We start from the raw sequence: 21,012 nt of genomic DNA, 5'->3' as shown, positions 1-21,012 counted from the left end.
CTGACATATAATGTTGCAGTCCTGCAGTCATACGAAATCGCACCCCAGACCGTAACTCCGGGTATAGGTCCAGTATGTCTGGCAGGCAAACAGATTGGTTGCAGGCACTCAGCCGGCACCGAAGCAGAAACAGCTTTTATCTGGAAATACAACAGACCTCATCCTGCTCTCTAATGAGTTCTTGCTTGACACCATAGAAGTTCCAAATGGCAGTGAATTGGGGTCAGTGTAATGAACGCTACAGAGTGTCTGGCTCGGAGCTGTCCTTGAAGTAAATGATTTGTAACTGATCGTTGTGTACTATGGTGCCAACTGCAGCTCAAATTCCTGCTGCAGATGCAGTACGACGAGCCAGATCCACACGCCGAATCCAACGTCTTCCCTCTCGGTGGCGCCATGTGAGCGTCAAGAGCCCAGTCTTCTTACGACTGTAAGTACTCATGACCACCGCTGTCAGCAATCATGTACAGTGGCTAAATTCCTGCCAAAGCCTTTCTGCAATACACTATGTGATCAAAAGTATCCTGGCTGAAAATAATGACTTACAATTTGATGGTGCCCTCCAACGGTAATGCTGGAGTTCAGTATAGTGTTGGCCCACCCTTAGCCTTGATCACAGCTTCCATTCACGCAGGAATACTTTCAGTCAGGTGCTGGAAGGTTTCTTGGGGAATGGCAGCCCATTCTTCATGGAGTGCTGCACTGAGAAGAGGTATCGACGTCGGGCGGTGAGGTCTGGCATGAAGTTGGCGTTCCAAAGCATCCCAAAGGTTTTCTATATGGTTCGGGTCAGGACTCTGCAGGCCAGTTCTTTACAGGGATATGATTTTCGTGTAACCACTCCGCCACAGGCCGTGCATTATGAACAGGTGCTCGATCGTGTTGAAAGATGCAATCGCCATCCCCAAATTGCTCTTCAACAATAGGAAGCAAGAAGGTGCTTAAAACATCAGTGTAGGCCTGTGCTGTGATAGTACCACGCAAAACAACAGGGGGTATATGAAAAACACGACCACACGATAGCACCAATGCCTCCGAATTTTACTGTTGCCACTACACAAACTGGCAGATGACGATCACCGGCCATTCGCCATACCACACCCTACCATCGGATCGCCACATTGTGTACCGTGATTCGTCCCTCCACACAACGTTTTTCCACTGTTCAATCGTCCAATGTTTACTCTCGTTACACCAAGCGAGGCATCGTTTGGCATTTACCGGTGTGATGTGTAACTTACGAGCAGCAGCTCGACCATGAAATCGAAGTTTTCTCGCCTCCAGCCGAGCTGTCATAGTACTTGCAGTAGATCCTGATGCTTTTTGAAATTCCTATGTGATGGTCTGGATAGACGTGGACCTACTACACGTTACGACCAACTTCAAGTGTGGGTGGTCTCTATCAGTCAACAGACGAGGTCGGCCTGTACCTTTTTGTCCTGTAAGTGTCCTTTCACGTTTCCACTTCACTATCACATCGGAAACAATGGACCTAGGGATGTTTAGGAGTGTGGAAATATCGCGTAAGGCCTATGGCACAAGTGACACCCAAGCACCTGAGCACGCTCGAAGTCCGTTAGTTCTGCGGACGACCCATTCTGCTCTCTCACGATATGTAATTACTACTGAGGTCGCTGATATGGAGTACCTGGCAGTAGGTGGCAGCTCAATGCACCTAATCTGAAAAATTTTGTTTTTGGGGGTGTCCGGATACTTTTGATCACATAGTGTATGTTACTTGTTTCGCTACAGAATGTTCGTTCTCGATTTTTTAACGGTGAAAGTCTCCGTGCCATACAACGCCTCTATTGTTGCGTTTGCCACTGAAGTTGGATGAACATCTCAAGAGGTCATCCTGCTTACTAACTGAACCCATGACGAAAAGCGCTGCTTTTCTTTGAATCCGCTCTGTCTCCTTTTGTTAATCCTATCTCCTACGTAAATCAGATTGATGAACAATTTTATTTTCGCAGAATTCTTTGAATGGAACTCAATCTGACGTCTGATCTTTCTACAATTAGTTTTACGTTTTTTTAGTTGCCGTTTCGGTATCCACGGAGCCTTGGCCAGTTTCACAACGCATCTTTGTTTTTCCGACACCTTCATTGCAACTGATCATTCGGTAGTGCAAAAGCAGCGAAGATCATGTAAGTAGTTCAATATTGGTCGACATGGTGCTCTCCCATCTCGCCCAAGAGTAAGAAAGTTGCTCTACAACTTAAGAAAGAGAGGAACGTTGAGACCTGGAACGGCTCGGGGAGGTGATCGGACAGTTAGAACAGTAGAAAAGATCGCGAAAGTTCGACAAGGTGTGGAGGCCAGCCTTTGGCGTTCAGTGGTAGGACATACTCGCTCTTCGCACTTTTCAGACGGGTCAGTTCGCCGCATTTTGCAGTTTTTGCCTACACTGTCATCGTTTTAAAGTCATGGTGATTCAACAACTGAAGCAAAATGACTATTTACGGCAGCATATGTCTGCAGAAAGGATGCTGGTAACCTTGAAAATTGACAGTATTCTGATAATGAGTTTTGAGACTCATTTTCATTAATCGGGTGCTGTGAACAAACTAAATGACCGGTGCTGGTCGGAAAATAATTCACGGGAATTCTAGGAGAGGCCTCTAATAAGTGAGAAAGTAACTGTGTGGTGTAGATTAGCCCGATTTGGCATCACTGGAGCCTACTATTTTCGAAAAAATGGACGCACTGTGACTGTCAACTAGGGTTTGCATTGAAAAAGCACGGGCTTTTGAAGCTCTTTCAGAAGTCATTACTCAAAAAATTCGAGGAATTCCCCTAATTAACTCTTGCTCTGCTTGAACGGTGTATGGACAATTTTTCCTCTCACCTGCAACAATGCCTGGACAAGAACGGCCGCAACATTGATGCCATTGCACTTGAATTGCAATGTTTCGTATTTGTGCTTTATGTTTATTAAATGGCAATGTATTTGTAATCTTCGAGAAATATAAAACTTGAAATTTATTTTAAAATATGTGTTAAAATGTTGTGGAAAGCGTAACAATTCCTTGCCGGACCCTGTACCTCGTAAAAAAGTACACTTCAACTATACAGCATGCACTGGTTCATGAAATATTTGATGAGGCTATTACAGTTTAACAATATTAGTCTTGTTATTGCAGCAACATTGAGTAATATATATTACGGCTCTCGATGTCAAGAATGGTCCAAACGAATTGCAGTCAGTTTACTCATTAAAAATATTCCAGGTAACCACGCCGAGTCCCTCGCTTTGTATAATACGCGGACACGAACTGGAGCGCCTTCTAGCCGAATCGCGGCACTTCGCACCTGCTTAGCAAGTCTTAAGAAAAAATAATCAGAGAAAATTACCATGGTTCAATGTCGTCTTCACCTGCATCTGGTGGAAATTCAGGTTCTCTTTCGAACTGTGGCAATGCGAAAATCTGGGGCACAAGTAGACCTGAAACAGACCAATTGCACAGGAAGTTACACAACAACATAAGCTTCAGCATAATTCTGAGACACAGCTCAATTGAAGATCAGCTCATCCAGTTTGGTATTTGTGGACTATTTGCATTTACTAAATCCGGTGGCTGTCATCACTTGCGTACGTTTTATGTTGCATACACTGTATATTTAATTTGTACGTGCAATACTCATAACGAATTTCTAGTCAAACAACTGTATGTTGCACAATTAGTTCGTATTATCTCCCACAAAAGCCTAAATATGATCACTGGTAGCTCATGACCCAAAACGTTCATGAAATACTTCCCGATTGTACGGGGAAGGAAGCAAGTGAGCTTCTTTTCCGTTCTGTTACTGACCAAACGCCAGGGGTGTATTACGGTACCACTGGAATCATTCAAGATCGATATATGAAATGTTTGCCAGATACTTCAGGTACAGATATTGTGCTGAATAGGGAAGTTAATTCTTGCACTATGTGCCACTACAGTGCTAATAAACAGCCAAATGCTCTACTTTACTATCAAAGTCGATGCTTCACTAGCAGGTTAACTAAGTGACTCAGAAACAGCTGTGCTGCGAACACTCACAACTTCAGTCCCGGCAAATTTGTCAATAGTGAACAAATATTACGAACACTTTGCCTGTCAACACACAGCCAGAAACTGATTCCAAGCTAATAGTGAGTCACCGAACCAATTCGAGTCGTAAAGCAAGAGAAAACTTAAGACACACTCTATACAACGCATTACCAAAGCCTTTATTAACACGGACCTGACTGCGACCTGTTTATTGTGTCTAGAGGAAGAGAGGCTCTGGCTATTGCAGTCACCTTTGGTGATAGCCTTTTCCAGCTTGAGGCCATCCGGTCTGTACCACTGTCCAGGGCGAAATTGTATGATAAAACCTCACCGTCACTGTCTGGCGAACATTTAATTGTTGCAGTTACCTGTTTTAACTAGGTCTGTTGAAGCCATCCAAGACAGAATTGTTTCATTGTTTTCACACGGAACATCCTATAGGGAACCGATAAATGGAGGATTTTGGTTGTTCAAATGGCTCTGAGCACTATGGGACTGCTGAGGTCATCAGTCCCCTAGACTTAGAACTACTGAAACCTAACCAACCTAAGGACATCACACTTATCCATGCCCGAGGAAGGATTCTAACCTGCAACCGTAGCAGCAGCACGGTTCTGGACTGAAGCGCCTAGAACCGCTCGGCCACAGCGGCTGGCTATTTTGGTTGTCACTGAGATCGTCAGTTTTTAAGATGCTTCAGTGTTCAGAGAACTAGACCTGTAGAGAGGAAAAGCAGAGTTGAAAGTCTAATGCGACACCTGATTTAGGTGTCTATGGATTTTACAAATTATGACTGGCGAACATGGAGGTGGTTCCTCTCTTATGCAACTTATTTCGATCACTAATGTCATCCATGGTGCTGGAGTTGTGGGAGGGGTATGATGAAGAGATGAGGTAGAGAAACCAAATGGACTCGTTGTAGAATGTTGCACTTCTTATACCCAAAAGAAAAATTATTGGTGAATTTGTATTCTCTTCCCTTGACCCCACAAAACATTGTACTGACGAGATGAAACTAAACGTGTCAGTTAGATCAATCAGATGTTAGAACATGCACAGAGAATATTTTGCAGAATGCCAGGGATGATATTCCAGTGTGGAGTGCTTCCCAGTTAGGTCTGATGTAAGGCACATCAACAGCTACATTAGGTCAAACAAGTTTGGTTGTACACACAATGGGTGACCGTCAGTTAGTCGTTATCGGCACATGCTCGGCCACATTCGGTTCGGCCACTCCTATGGCTGTATCCAGCGCCCCAGGAGATGCTGTCTTGCAAACGTCATGACTTCTTGTCGCCATGACGCTGATCACCGACGTCAGAAACTAGCTTCAAGTGCTCTGTTTGTCTGGAAGTAATCATCAACAAAGCCGGCCGCGGTGGTCTAGCGGTTCTAGGCGCTCAGTCTGGAACCGTGCTGTTGCTACTGTCGCAGGTTTGAATCCTGCCTCGGGCATGGATGTGTGTGATGTCCTTAGGTTGCTTAGGTTTAAGTAGTTCTAAGTCTAGGGGACTGATGACCTCAGATGTTAACTCCCATAGTGTTCAGAACCATTTGAACCATTTTTTCCAAACCACTCAGCAGTGTCTCATAAAGTGAGCGCATGTGATACTGTTGACGGTGATCCGTCCGTCGGACGGGGACGTTAAGCACTCAGCACGGATATCCACACGACACAGGTATACACTTGACGCATCGTAACAGGTCGGAGGAAGGCAGCGGCAAACCACCTCCACTAGGATCTTGCCTACAACGGCGGTGCAGGATTCCTGCATTTTTTCACAGAAGTTTGTATAACTGCAATCAATTTAGTCGTAGTCCGGCTTTAAGTAAGTTTTATGGGAGTAAAAGTAATTTTAACGCGCTCTAATTAGAATCCTGCAGTAAGAACCACACTCAATTGCAATTATTTCAGAATTAATAAAGAAAATTTATATAAATTATTTTCCAAATGTGGACATAAACTACAGCTTGAACTTCGTATTCAGGTAGACTACCGTTCGGGTGGGAGAATGCCTGATCTGATTTCTAGATGCTATGTACCGTTTCAGTTTATCAGCAAAATCAGTTTAGTGCACACTCCATTGTATAGGAATTGATATTTGAGAGCAATGACAGAATGTGTGACTGATTACTGTAGTGTGGAAAGCGAATAATACTTTGTTATCTGTTTCAGTAATTACGCAACAGAGACAGTACAACAGAGATGATATACGGCCTGATGGCGTCTGTTTCAGATCCTTCGGCCTACGGCCATTTGATTCATTAATTTGTCAGTCACTCATTTTGCCGAAGCGAAACAGACGTCGCCAGCCAATGTCTCTAGGTAGATTCCGAAATCTTGATGGTTAGAAAGCAAAAACAAACTATTCCATAGGTCCCTTGTACATTACTGCAGAGGCTTGCGGAAAAAAAAATCCTTTTACGACAGGGTCGTGGAACCATTCCGACCTTCTCGACTGGGTTTAGATCCGAAGAGGGTGGTGGCCAGGAGAGTACGGTAAACTCACCCTGGTGCTCTTAGCACCACACACGTATACTGCGAACTGTGTGACACGTTGCAGTGTCCTGGTGGTAGATACCATCATGCCAAGGAGAAATAAACTGCACGTACGGGTGGGCATCGTCCCCAAACAGTTGGATATATACATATGCTGATGAGCAAACTTTATGACCACTGTCCACCGCGAGGTTTAATGCCTCCTGATGGTGATAGGGGCACGTGACGCAGGAAGGAAAGAATGTAAGTGGAAGAGAGACGAATGGGCAGTCATTATAGTGAGGATGCGTGCCGGAAATGCGGAAATCCATTTATATAAGCGGTCGTGACAACTGGAACATTGTTATGGCCCTGCGGCTGGAAACGAGAGTCTCTGAAATGGCGAAGCTGGTCGCCTGTTGGCGTACTACTGTCATGAGCATCTGTGGAAAGTGGTTGAACGATGTTGAAACAACGAGTGACCCGTATGGTATTGGACGACCACGTCTCATTACAAAACGCAGAGGTCGGAGGATCTCCCGCTATGGAATCCTGGATAGGCAGCGATCTGTGGCAAATCTGACGATAGAATGCAATGTTGTTGAACATGGAGCTCCATATCACACGACCCCCATGTGTTCCTGTGTTGACCCAACGACATCGTCAGTTATGACTGTAGTGGACACAGGATCACTGAGTTCTCACAGTGGATCAATAGAAACGTATCGCCTCTCGAATGAATCGCATTACTTGTTGCACCAGTTCGTTGATCTGGTCCTTACATGCCGTCATCCAGGCGAATGGCTGCACGAAACATGCAGCGTGCCAAAGATGCAGCAGTGAACTATGTGAACATTATTGCGGACCATCTGCATCTCTTCATGCCTGAAGTCTCCCCCTACGCTGATGACATCTTTCAGCAGGATAACTGTCCGTGTTGCAATCTCAGAATCGTGCTACATTGGTTTGGGGAGCATTACAGTGAACTCACACTGATTTCTTAGCCAGCAAAACTGCCTGATCTGTACCCACAGAAACACATATCGGGCTCCAGCTGTGTGCCCGTTAGCCACTATCCCATCAACTGCGAGTACCTGATCTGTATCCACTGAAACACATACTGGGCTCCAGCTGCGCACCCATTAACCACTACCCCATAAGTTCCGGGTACCTGATCTGTACCCACTGAAGCACATATCGGGCTCCAGCTGTGTGCCTGTTAACCACTATCCCATAAACTGCCAGTACCTGATCTGTACCCACTGAAACACATATCGGGCTCCAACTGTGTTCCCGTTAACCACCATCCCATAAACTGCGGGAATTGGTTTACCTGTGCATAGACATGTGGTGCCATGTACTTCTGGAATCCTGTCAAGGACTTGTAGTATCCATGCCAAGCATAATCTCTATTTGTCTGAAAAATGGAACAACACGCTATTAAACAGGTGGTCGTAATGTTTCGGCTCATCTGTGTACTTGTGTTGATCCATTGTGCCATCCAGAATCACGAGATCACCCAGAGAATGCTATAATGCTTCCTACTCCGGCCTGGACCTTTCTGACGATTGTTGTAGGGTTTTCACTTTCAGGAATTCCAAGCCGTACACGCCAACGCCATCTTTCACCTAAAAAGGTTGCCTGTCGCAACTCAGTGGACGTCCAATTGCGCTACTGGCGTGCAAATTCTGAACTTCGTTGTCGATTAACAGCAATCAGCATGGATGCATGAACCAAACCCCTGCAGCGAAGGCCCATACGCAGCAACGTTCGCTGAACGGTTGTTGAGGAGACACTGTTGGTAGCCCCACTGTTCATCTGGGCGGTCACTTGCTCGATAGCTGCACTTCTAGTCTTTAAGCCCTTAGACATCTCTGCAGCCGTCGTTGAACCCTGTCAACTACGGCCTGTTGTGCGTCTCAGTTGCCTCGGCGCCGGTTTTGGATAGCGCCATTTTGCCATTCCCGGCATACTTTAACCACGGCGGCAAGCGAACTGTTTACAAACTTCACCGTTTCCGGAAATGCTTCCACTCTTAGGCCGAAAGATCATGCTCCTTTGGATGTCAGATAACTCGCTGAATTTCTACATTACGACAACGACTGCATTGTTTTCCGCGTCCCCCTGACACCCTGTATGCACCCTCCACTGTTTGTGTCGCCACCTGTCTTCTGTGAGTAGTCACATTAAAGTGGCTGGACCGTGTCTGTACGTGATGCAGCAAATTAGACAATGCCACAAACACCACCACCGAGGATCGAAGGCAATGTCAATCTTTCCAGTTGTTTCTGCCTCTGACATTCTTCGTCGTCCATCAGTTAACGAGTTCTTTTCTTTTTAATAACCAGAGCAGGTAGCGCTTTCTCTCTACACTTTCTATTTTATTTTTGACTACTGGATGCTATGTTGTTACTGCCGACATGTCAGCCTTGGTGTGGTATCCATTTTAGATGGCACAAAATATTCACACGAAAGATGTGCAGGTTATCTTATAAGGCTTATACACAACAGATACCCAAGTCATTGGTGGCCTCTGAAAACCACTGGTACATTTTATTTTAATGAATGACTGACTTTGGGGAGGGGACCAAACAGCGAGATATCGGTCCCATGAGATTAAGAAAGGATGGGGTAGGAAGTCGGCAGTCCCCTTTCAAAGGAACCAGTCCGGTATTTGCCTGAAGCGATTTAAGGAAATCACGGAAAACCTTAATCGGGACGGCTGGACGCGGGTTTGAATTGTCGTTCTCCCGAATGCAAGTTCAGTATGCTAACCACTGCGACGACTCGCTATGTTTTAAGTTGTTCTGAAAGCGACTATGCCCTAACACGTCTGCGTGTACCGGATGTTCAAATGGTTCAAATGGCTCTGAGCACTATGGGACTTAACATCTGAGGTCATCAGTCCCCTAGAACTTATAACTACTTAAACCTAACTTACCTAAGGACATCACAGACATTCATGCCTGAGGCGGGATTCGAACCTGAGACCGTAGCAGTCGCCCGGTTCCGGACTGAAGCACCTAGGACCACTCGGCCACACCGGCCGGCCGTACCGGATGTCTCTTGACTCTGTAAGCTACTTTTACAAAATGTAGCTTACAGTTGTTTTCTTCATATAAGACACAGACTAAGAGCTCCTGTATTTTGCCTTAAGACGAAGTAGAATTTCCCTTATCGTGATTTGCCTTCATATACACAGTTTATGTGGTTGTATCTCACGGTCAAAGTATACCCATGTCCCTGAAAAACGGCGTTGCTAATCTAAGCTTTTATTAGCATACTTTCTTCTACGACAAGACAATATATTATTCTCAGTTTCTTCCCTCGCTTTTAATTTTTTGAAATTTTTATACTCGCGTGAACAATCTGAAGGTAATATCCAAAATTAATTGTGTTTAACCACTGCTGACCTTTTGTGGGAGGAAGAAGAAATGAAAGGCACTGAGCTTAGATGTTCACCAAAAAACTGGACTGTCGAGTGTCCGAGCCTTATAAAAATTACGTAAGTGCTTATCGCGGCCGGAGAGTCCTGGGAAAACCTGTCCGGCGGGATGGGTCACACGTTGCCTACTGCTTGCTGCACCTGTATAGACGCTGACCATTACTGTCCATCGGCTGTTTTGTTTTATTTCCAGGAGAGTGCGGGATGGTTTCCAGAAAACTGACACCCAATGATTCTTCCCTGTAACAGTAGTCATGAGAATAGCAGTTCCCTCAGACGTTAAAGCTTCGCAAAATTAGTGACACACAACTTCTCGGGTCATGTTTACCTATTTTTGTGTCAATATAGACATGTCTACCATGTTAGGCAGAGAGCAGTAGCAAGAACACTATTGAACAATAAGTCTATTGGACTCCAAACTCGCACAAATATTTCAAAATCTTAAACAAGGCTGATACGTCAGCTGTACGTCAGCAAACTTCGAGAGGTTGAAAAAAATCAGCCAGCTTGTTGAAAATAAAGGTTTCCCGGAAGTCTTGGTCTAGGTTTCGACAATTTTTAAATTTTCTTCTTCAGAAAGTGTAATGGACCTTGTTACATCACGTTCTGATTGGCTTTATTCAATGTACTTCATCAGAATTTGATGCAACTAGGTTCATTACATCTTCTGAAGAAGCCAATTTTAAATCTTTGAAAACGTAGGTCAAAGGTTCCAGTATATCTATTGGCAACTGATTGGGTGTTTCTTTTTCTTTTTTTTCTCGCATCCTCTACAAATTCGCTAACAGGGGACGCGGCCGCAGCATTAGTGTGACACAGCACACGGCCACGACCGCTGATAGCGATTGTTTATAGACCGGAGAAGCGGACCCGTGCACCGTATTGGAATCCGGCTATTTTATTCTGTGACATACCGCCTTTTAGCGGTGTTTTGCTCTGATGGACAACGAATGTTTGATACAAAGATCTGTGCTTTCTAGCTTGAATGTTTTAGTTATATATTCACCTGAAGATGTGGCTTTTAGTGCCATGAAACCGGTTGTGGTCTAATAATAAAGCAGAGAATACAGCTGAAGAAGTTTATTAATACCCAAAATGACTATTCATAGTTGTGGCTGCTGTACATACAAGGTTGTCTGCTTTACGTGTCACTATCATGCTCTTCAGACGAGCGAAGCATGATTCTGTTCTTGTGAGATGGACATTTGGTAAGGACATCAAGCATGAAGGAATGCAGGTGGTCCGCAATAATGTTCATGTAGTCCACGATGTCATGGTACATCTGATTACTACCACATTTCCCGTGGAACCCCAAGTGAATGTCCGCCATTTCTTTATACTGCCCCAGCGGTCATCATCTTTGGGGTCGTACATGTGTGCCCTTGATGACGCCATATCCGGACACGGCCAATGACCTAGTGTAGTGAGAAAAGTGTTTCATCCAATCAGAAAACATGTTTCCATTCATCCACTGTCCAATTTCGATGATTCCGTGCGCACTGCTGTCGCAACTGACGATGATGTTGGGTCAACATGGGAATATGTGTGGGACGTCTGCTAGTCTATCATCCACAGTACGTAGTTAAATAAACGTAGGGGCTTATGAAAACATTTTTAGCTAACGTATTTTCCAACTTTAGACGCGAAGAGAAAACGTTACCGAACTTACCCGACTCGAACATAAGTATTCATATTTTCAGGAACGTAAAAAATACGTAACATCCTATCTAGTTCACTGTCTCGGTTAGCTAATTTTTTTTAAGTATACATAACTGATTGTATCAATTTTTATCGAAATCAAGGAGTAGTACTTTTACAAACGATAGCTTGATAATTCTTTTGTGGAAAACTGTTTTCACTGCACAGAGAAGTATTTAGGACTCCTTCATCTGTATGCGAGATATGGGGTGCAAGACGAAGTTATAAAATAGTTCCAACAAACTGCAGGGACGCCTGGGCAACAAAGTCAGTAATATTTGGATCTGCACGTAGTCTCCGATAATTCGGTTCCTCTGCATAACGTTACCCGTGACACCGATGGATATTTTTCGGAAGATTATTTGTGAAGTTACAATTTTCCACAGCTTTTCTATTCGCACGATTAATATTGGTTCTTACAATTCTGAGCCTTCCACTTCTCTCCTCACTAAGCACAGTCGTTCCATAAATTTTATTGTTGCTCTTTCCCTTTAATAATTGCCATAAGTTCATAAACGTCATGCAGAACCTGATGAATTTTCATGCGAATGTCTCCTTTCGCACAAAAATCTACTCTGTATCATCGTTTTATCGCAGCGGGATGATTTATTTTCGCAGTCGTTTTTATCACAAAGAGAACCAACAAAAACACGAACAACAATTGCTACCGGTGCACGCCGGATCTTCACACGCCACTGCGAACACGCTGAGTGATTAATGCAGATGGTAATGGTGTCCAACCAAACAAACGTTTCTCGAACTTGAAAATTTTCTCGTCGTTCTTACGTACTTCATTGACGAGCCCAAAAACCAGGTGCGAATTTTTAATTTTTCGATTAACGGCAACTCTTCAGTTAACGATAACTGTAACAACACAGCACAAAACTCACCTACGAGCACTATGACGGCGGCGGCGGCGGTGACAGACACTTGCGTTGCCATGGCGATCCTCTCTGTGAGTGCAGCGTCTGCGACCGACAGGTTTTATAGTGAGCTGTGGGCTGCGGCGGCGGCAGTTCCCGACAAGGTCGCGGTGCCGGTGGCCGGATGACCAACCGGGCGCTCCGGTGCGTCTGTGCTCATTGGCGGATTTCCCTGCTCTTCTTAGCCCCCGTTGACACCGAGTATGAGTGGAAACATCCTAAAAATTATTCACTATTGTGGTGGTTTAATGTAATTAACATCCTCTTGTAATAAGGCTACGTTTCCGGAAGTATCAAAGCAGGTATCTAGTCATGATATTTATACAAGGGTCATCAGCAAAGTTTTTGAATCATCGTGGGTTTCTATGACTGTGTCAGTACCAAGAAAGGCTGTCGGTAGAAGCAGTCATTGCTAAGTAAGTCGTACAAGTATCAACTTACTCGTCGCACTGTATTGGCTGCGAGACCTTCATTTCTGCCGCCAAGCTTGACAGATTTATGCAGCCATGGAGCTGAGACTGAAGCATTTCCGCACGATTGTTTTTTTAAGCTTTTAATGTAGTACTGAATTAAAATCAGTGTTTAGCATGTTTTACGATTTATTTTGGTTACTCTTCATCTTCGAAACGAATATTAAACGCTAGTTTCATGAATTCAGACTGCAGAGTAGTCGAAAGCTGACCGCTACTTCGACTCCTCACAGCAGCCATCGACAAGGTGAGTACACCGTTGAAATTGCAACCGTAGCGATTTCATAGATGCTGCACAATAACCTTCGGTTATAAGCACCTGTAGTCGTTCGTTGAGGACTATACCTATTAATCCCTGAGCAGAAAAGGCCTCGTGTGGAATTTTGCGACCAAATGCAAAAATAATTGTAATTTAACATTTCCGTTAATACAATGTAACTTAAAGAACCTCTGAAAAGACCTCTGCAGCTGAGTCTTTACCAAATAATCTGAATGGCTGCAGTGACGCCTAGAACTTCAGAGACAGTATATAGAAAAGTTAAGTCTCAAAATTTTTCGGAGTGTCCTTTGTACGTTACTTCTCTTACGATTATAACATGTCAGCCAATTTACCACAATGACACTCCTTCTTTCTGTAATCACCTTCTGCTTTAAATGGCAAAGCTCGTGGCACTTGAAACACGAAGACGTGGCGAAATTTTAGTGAGATACCAGTTTCAAGGGAAGACCGAAATGGAAAATACACTATCTGATCAACAGTAGGACGATATCTACTGGCGGACGTTTATATGGATTTTATCCACCTTTCGCCGTTTTGACGCTCTAACTCTGCTGGGTGCTGGGGACACTTTCAATGAAGTGTCTGAATGCATATGGAGGAATGGCTGCCCATTCTTTCTCAAGAGCCGGATCCAGAGGAGGTAGTGTTGTTGGACGCTGGGGTCCAGATTGTGGTCGACTTTCTTGGTGTACGTTTAGATTCAGGCCGGGACTCTGGCCTGCCCAGTCCATTTTAGACATGTTATTGTCCGCACAGTTGCTGCTTAATGGGAGGATGCATTGTCACACTGTCACAAGAAATTATCGCCTCTGAACTGTCACTCTACCTTACGCAGAAAACAATGTTGTAAAACGACGAAATAAATCTCGGGTGAACAGCCTGGTGTGAGTGTACAAAGGACACAATATTTCGGCACTCGACCTTGTTACCATCATCGGGTGTGCTGATATACTGCCAGGGGACGGCAGGCAAGAAGTATATATCAGATTCACCCTCCCCGTGCCTCGGGCGCTCTCTCCGCCGTCCGGACCGCGGGTGCTCTCTCGATCGTCCGCGCCGGGGTTCGATGCCCGGCTTGTCGCCCAGCGTCTGGGTGTTCCCTCATAGGTCCGCTCCCAGGGAGGTTTGCCGGCGGCATTTCGGAGGTTCCTCCCTCTGCCCTCGAAGTCAGTACACTCTGGGATATTTCTATCTTCTCCTTAATCCGGGTAATGGCTAGTTCCCAAGCTGTTCACAATGTTGTAAAATGTATTCATATCCTTCCGCATTTAGCGTTTTCTTAATCGCTGCAAGGGGACCAGACCGTAACAACGAAATACATGTCTGTACTGTAACCCCACCTCCTCCGTATTGTACGGTTGGCGCTACGCTATTGGCAGGTAATGTTCTCAAGTCACTCATCGAACCCAAACCCTGCCATCGGCTTGCCACAGCGTATAGCGTGGTTCGTCCTCAAAATCACTCGTTTCCAGTCATCCACTGTCCATTGGCGTCGCTTTTTACTCTACCTCAAGCGCCGCTTAGCATTGACTACAGAGATACATGTCTTATGAGGCGCCGCTCGATCATTGCACCGCATTTTTTAAGTCCATACGTACAGCCATCGTGTTAACTTGAATGTAGCAATTTGGAACTAACAAGTGATTTCGTCTACCGACATTATGCAATTCCTCCGCAAATCTTGACGGTTCCTGTCCATCAACACAAGATGCCTGCCTGGTCTTGTTTTAACTGTAGTTGTTCATTTGCGTATCCATTTCACAATCACTTCACTAACAATCGACTTGGACAGCTGTAGAGGAGTTGAAATGTCCCTGACGGGTGTGTCACTTAGGTGGTATCCAATGACTAGTCCACGTTCAAAGTCGGTGAGCTCTCTTGAGCGATCCACTCTGATGTTACTGTTTCTCTACTGACAACACAATACTCCGCGTCTCCTTTTGTACTGGCGTGTCCGTCTCTTGTGACGTCTAGTGCTCTATTCCGCTTTACGTAGAGGTGTCCAGATACGTACGGTCAGATAGTATATTACTCTTAGAATGACCCATTGATGAATTTTATCTCTTACATTGGAAATACCTTCTCGATGCTGCTACTAGCCCGTCTTCTCATAGATGCACAGACAAACTTACTTCATAACTATTATTTCCTTTTGTGATACGTTAACCATGTTTACTGCTGTGTTTAGCGTTTTCTTAAAGTAAAACGTTTCGAACTCATCTTGAATCATTTGAAGACTTCTGCAAGTAACTTTCCAAGATTTATTGATGAATTTAAAAATAAGAGCGCCGTGAATGGTCACAAGCTTTGCCAAGAAGCAGACGTTCTGAGCTATAGGTATATTATCTAACGAAAACCTAGTCATAAGGTTCCAAGAAGGTGAGTTCATTCATGAATCAACCAATATTCTTCCCCTTCTTATATATCTCATACTTAGATACCATTAAAGTAATACTAGACTAATGACAGCTCGCACGGAGGTGTATAAACATTGATTCTTCCAATGCCCTCCTTAATATATTGGGAAGACGTGCTAATATAATTATGGTTAAGAAAGTACCTTTTACCACACTCTTTATAGCGGGTCTCACGTCGATAATCCGCGCGGTCTTGGACGTCTTGTCACGGTCTGCACGGCTGCCGCCGTCGGAGATTCGAGTCCTCCCTCGAGCATGGGTGTGTGTGTTGTTGTCCTTAGCGTAAGATAGTTTAAGTTAGATTAAGTAGTGCGTAAGCTTAGGGACCGATGATCTTAGCAGTTTGGTTCAATAAGACTTTACCACAAAACTCCAAACTCATATCGATCAAGACGTCTAATTATTCACAGATGACAAATTCTGCATTATTGTAGATTGGCAGAATGTGCCAATATTTTAAGAAATGCAAACACTCCTCACGTTAACACGATCTGTGGCAGTGGCTGACCCATTTTAAGTGTTGTAACGGCGACCGGAACAGACGCGGGGTTGAAGTGACGGAAAACGCAGTGGGATCCGCGGCGCGGACCGCAAACAACAACACAACGGAAGAAGATGGACATGCCCAACGAAGGACCTTACGACAACAATAACGAAACAACAGAGCCAAGAAAACCTAACTAGACAACCACTTCCACACGTAAACAAAACACGAAAGTAAATACGCTGCCGGCCGCGGTGGCCGAGCGGTTCTAGGCGCTCAGTCCGGAACCGCGCGACTGCTACGGTCGCAGGTTCGAATCCTGCCTCGGGCATGGATGTGTGTGATATCCTTAGGTTAGTTAGGTTTAAGTAGTTTTAAGTTCTAGGGGACTGATGACTGCAGATGTTAAGTCCCATAGTGCTCAGAGCCATTTGAACCATTTTTTTGTAAATACGCTGTCTAAGGCGAGGCGATATGTCCTGAGACGGACGCAAGGTTATACTGGCAGGCTGGGCCTTTTTTTTTTTTTTCCTTTATTGAATTTCGGTTCCCCCCGAAGGGCTGGCAGCAGCTAATTACACTGCTCTCCAGCCGACAGACTTTGTAAAACGTAAGAAGATAAGAAACAATAAAAGCAGGCGATAAAACAGTGACTTAAATTGTAAAACGGCGGAAAATTGTGGAAAGTTAAAACATAAAGCAAAAGGTTGGCAAAGCTAATAAAATACACAGGAAGCAGACAGGTAACATAGTAGACAGACAATTAAAACAACATGGCGACAGTCTGGTTTCTGTTCGCAAGAGATATAAAAATCACATCCAGCGACAATATGATGTCCATTCGCTACACTTCGGAAAAGACACACAACACTGAACACTCACTGTAAACACTGTACTAAAATGTTGGCACAAAGATGACACACCCTAGCCAAGGGCAGATGGTGGGGGGGCGGACCATATAATTAGCACTAGAAGCGTGGCAACTGAAGGTTGACACGTGTAGCGTGAAAACTGAAAGTTTGTCAGAAGTAATAAATTTCGCTACACTTAATTTAGCAGAAGAATTAATGAAACCGGAAAATCGAAAGTTAATTTAGTGACTGAAGTTAATAGTGAGCTTTCTTTCTGAAGCACATCGACATTCAGTAAAATAAGGTTAGTCTTGGACTACCTCAACAATCATTTCAAAAGCTACTTGAATCTACGCAATTTAGAAATAAGAGAATTAACTTTGAACTTGAATTAAATGATTCTGAACAATTAACAATAGTAAAATTTAGTACGTACCAAGCTGAGCTGCAGTCACAGGTAACTAAAATACGGTAACAAAACTCGCACTCTTAATTTATGCTTGTGCAATCTAAATATTGTAGCCAGCTGAACTCTGAAATTAAAGCAGTGAAATCGAATGATGCTGGCGTTTGAATTTCAACGACCCTCGGGCTCATTTCGGAAAAGGAAGGGACCCTGCTTGGCAATGCAATTGGGACAATGAGCAACAAAGGTTCATGCTAAGTTGCTGTAATTTTGCGAGGCAAATGGAACAATTTGAAAAGCTGAGGTCTGCCATACAGTTCTGAAACTTTACGTGCTTTTAGTCTTCCTTGTTGGTTGATTGAAGGTTTGAAGCCGTCGATCGAGGAGGTGGCGACAGTCACTCATTGTCGGCCGTCGCTGTTGCAGAAGCTGGATGTTGGCGCGCCTTCTTCTCGACACGGTCACCAGGCGAAACGGGCTCTTGATGTGCGCCAGCTAATGCTTCCCGTTCGCGACACCATGTCAGAAACTATCATCGCGAGTCGAGCGCAATTACATGCTGCCAAACCCCGAAAGCGCGGCAACTCGCGGGAGCGTCACACAACACACCTGCTCCACTCGCTACTCCAGCCAGACTCTCTCTGCCCTCGCTCCACGCGGCAGTGTTAACACTACCAAAGATCCTACACACTTTGATTCTTCACACGACCCATCGATGTAATCGTTCGATAGCAGTTTTCCCTAGGCAAGACCCAGCGTAAAAATACAAATAATATTTACGAAACAAACCAATTATACATCGACATGAGTGCATAAATATATATATACAAACAGTAAAACAATTACAATATATAAAGAGACAGAAATGTCATATCTTGAGGTAACAAAACAAGGAAAAAAAATAATAGTACAATAGATGGAAATAGGAGGATATGCATTTCCGGCGTTACACGTGCCCCACATTGTCTGAGGATGTTCGTGTAACGTAAACAGACTCAGAAAATGTCCCAAAAAAGAAACAGCGGAAATGCATATGCTCAAAACATCAACAAAATTTAGCATTCGTCTAATTAATCATAAATCAATTTTTAGACCATAATAATTGAGTGGAGACACTCCTAATCTTATTCCACTCTGTCATCTTGCACAAAATAAAAGAGGTTGACAACATATTAAAATTCATAGAAGATATAGAAAATGGTTTAGCTATTCCAAAATCGTCAAAATCCGTAACACTGTCATGAAATGGAATACTGTTTGCAAAATTAATCAGAGTACATGGTCATAAAAACAGGTAGATCAAAATACGCAAATTAATTATTAATTACATAGAATACACATTTTATATAACCTTTTCGTAATTAATACGCTTGGCATGAGAGTCCACTTAATGCTAAACAAGAAAATAATATTCAGTAGATCGAAAAAAACATAAGTATTGACAGCAGAATTCTTTCACATCATCTGTCCGGGAAGAAAAACAATTCCGCCTTCCGTACTCGCAAGTACAAAGAATGCCGACAGCGGCACAAGAGCCGACAGCGGCACCGCCTCGCCAGTATTGTTGCGCCCGCCTGTGCGGCACGCTTGATCTCACTCGCCTGTGTAACGCCATTTCCAGAACGTCCGTTTCACTGAATTCTTTCGGAAAAACTCACTCCCGAGTAATCTCAAGGAGTCCATTAACACTATCACAGTGGATAACTCAACACTGTCCATCATCACACATGTACAAGCCTGAAACTTAAAACAGCGTCTAAGTACATCGGCAATGACTAGTAAAATACATATTCATGGAATCTTACAGCTAGTTACAAAATCATATTTACATTGCTTAATCTACTGTGACTCAGCTGAAAACTTAAACTAGCAGCTTGGATTTTTAAATTGATTAATATTCAGTAACTCTTAAATCATTTAATCAACATAAATTACTTATTAATTACAACTTCTTTAATGACCTCTAGGTCAGGCAAAAGCATCGCCACATGGCACATCCTTAAATCTTACACTCTATATCTACATACTGTACAAATTACCCTATCTGTGGTACTAATCAATCCTTGGTTGGTACAATTTCAGGTCTACAATGTTTCGTATACCTAATAGCTTTCCAGAGCTTGGATACTCTAAGCAATAAGCATTTGTGTGAGGTATACCAATGACTTTATATGGTCCATTACAAACAAACTTAAATTTAGAGATTTCATTGTCTATCTCGCTCGATTTCTCATGAGCTTTTACAAGTACTAAGTCTCCGATCGCAAACTTAGGAAAACGCGCTTTAGCGTCATGACGACGTATGCGAGCATCGGCTTTAAGCTTCATTACTTCTCGCAAACGATCTTTTTTCACACCAATACTAATGTCAATCCGTGGAGGGAATTTGATTATCTCTTCCACTAAACTTTTACTTCTGTCATCCAACAGGATTTCCTCTGGAGAAAATCCCGTCGATTCATGTCTCAAGGTGTTCATAATTCTCTCAAATACTGCTACATATTTGCCCCATGCCCTATGGTTGTGATGGCAATAGGTACGGCACAGTCGGCCTCGTCTTTGTTCGTGTGTTACATTTGACACACCGTCTACAATACTTTCCAATTCACTTTCTACATTATTGTCAATGCCGAGATTCCTCATGTTACGGCAGTTCAAACTCATTCCTACGTCAATGTCATCCGGCCAGTTAACAATGTGTATAGGCTGGTATTGCCTATGCACACCGTCTCCTGCCTCGTCAAAACCAACTACCATTGTTTTATCTAGTGACATACATGTCAAAGTTTTGCTTTCGCAGTTAACCACTGCACGGTACTTTAATAGCCAATCTAACCCGATAATTACTTTCGTAGTTAAGTCTGGCACGACGACAAACTCTTGTTCAAATCGTGCCCCACATATCTCGAAGTTGACAAAAATCTGTTTTGTGACCGGTTTACTGGCCTTCCCAGTAACACCGATAATTTTCACTCCTGTTACTGGCATAACTACGATGCCAGGTCTGTCTTTCAGTAACTCAAATATTTTCCCAGATACAGCACTCAATTCTGCACCGGTGTCAATCAACACGTTTAGTTGTAGGTCGTGCATATTAACAGACACTACTATCTGTCTACACTTGTCCTCGACTGTTTCATTATTTTCCCACAGTAAATCTTCGTCTATATCCAGGTCATTCCAGAAAAAACCACCCGGCTTTGATCCTAAATTCGGCTTATCTGGCGGCTTTTTCAGCCTCTGTTCACATACAGTTTTAATTTCAACACGTTTGTCCTGAGGCTTAGTCTGTCGCTTCGCCTCCAATACCGAAACCTTTTCCTGTAACTCGTCAACTAGTGAGTGTTGCATTGCTATCAATTCACTAATTGTCACCTTCATTGATTCCTCTTTAGTCAGATTGATCTCATTTGCCAATCTACCTGGAGGAATGTGCCCAGTAGTATCTGCAATTACTTCCTCTAGATCTGCGCAACCCACACTGCTATCGTCTGACTGTATAATGTCAGCTCTAACCTCATACAC

The 21,012-nt window shown here is 43.7% G+C and overlaps 1 protein-coding gene across 1 annotated transcript in view; it reads right to left on the bottom strand.

Moving 5' to 3' along the window:
• The window catches only part of LOC126455080 (mucin-2-like), a 115,668-nt gene that overhangs the window by 11,962 nt on the left and 82,694 nt on the right, over positions 1 to 21,012 (bottom strand). Inside the window, exons 4-5 of the mRNA XM_050091148.1 lie at positions 12,547 to 12,624; positions 3,355 to 3,445 (exon numbers count right to left, since the gene is read on the bottom strand). Coding sequence (XP_049947105.1) covers positions 3,355 to 3,445; positions 12,547 to 12,624 — 169 coding nt within the window. The remainder of the gene's footprint in view (positions 1 to 3,354; positions 3,446 to 12,546; positions 12,625 to 21,012) is intronic.

The sequence above is a fragment of the Schistocerca serialis genome, chromosome 1, assembly GCF_023864345.2.
Source record: "Schistocerca serialis cubense isolate TAMUIC-IGC-003099 chromosome 1, iqSchSeri2.2, whole genome shotgun sequence".
NCBI classification, from domain to species: domain Eukaryota; kingdom Metazoa; phylum Arthropoda; class Insecta; order Orthoptera; family Acrididae; genus Schistocerca; species Schistocerca serialis.
Note: the sequence above shows the minus strand (reverse complement) of the source record. Positions and strands in the feature narration are given on the sequence as shown.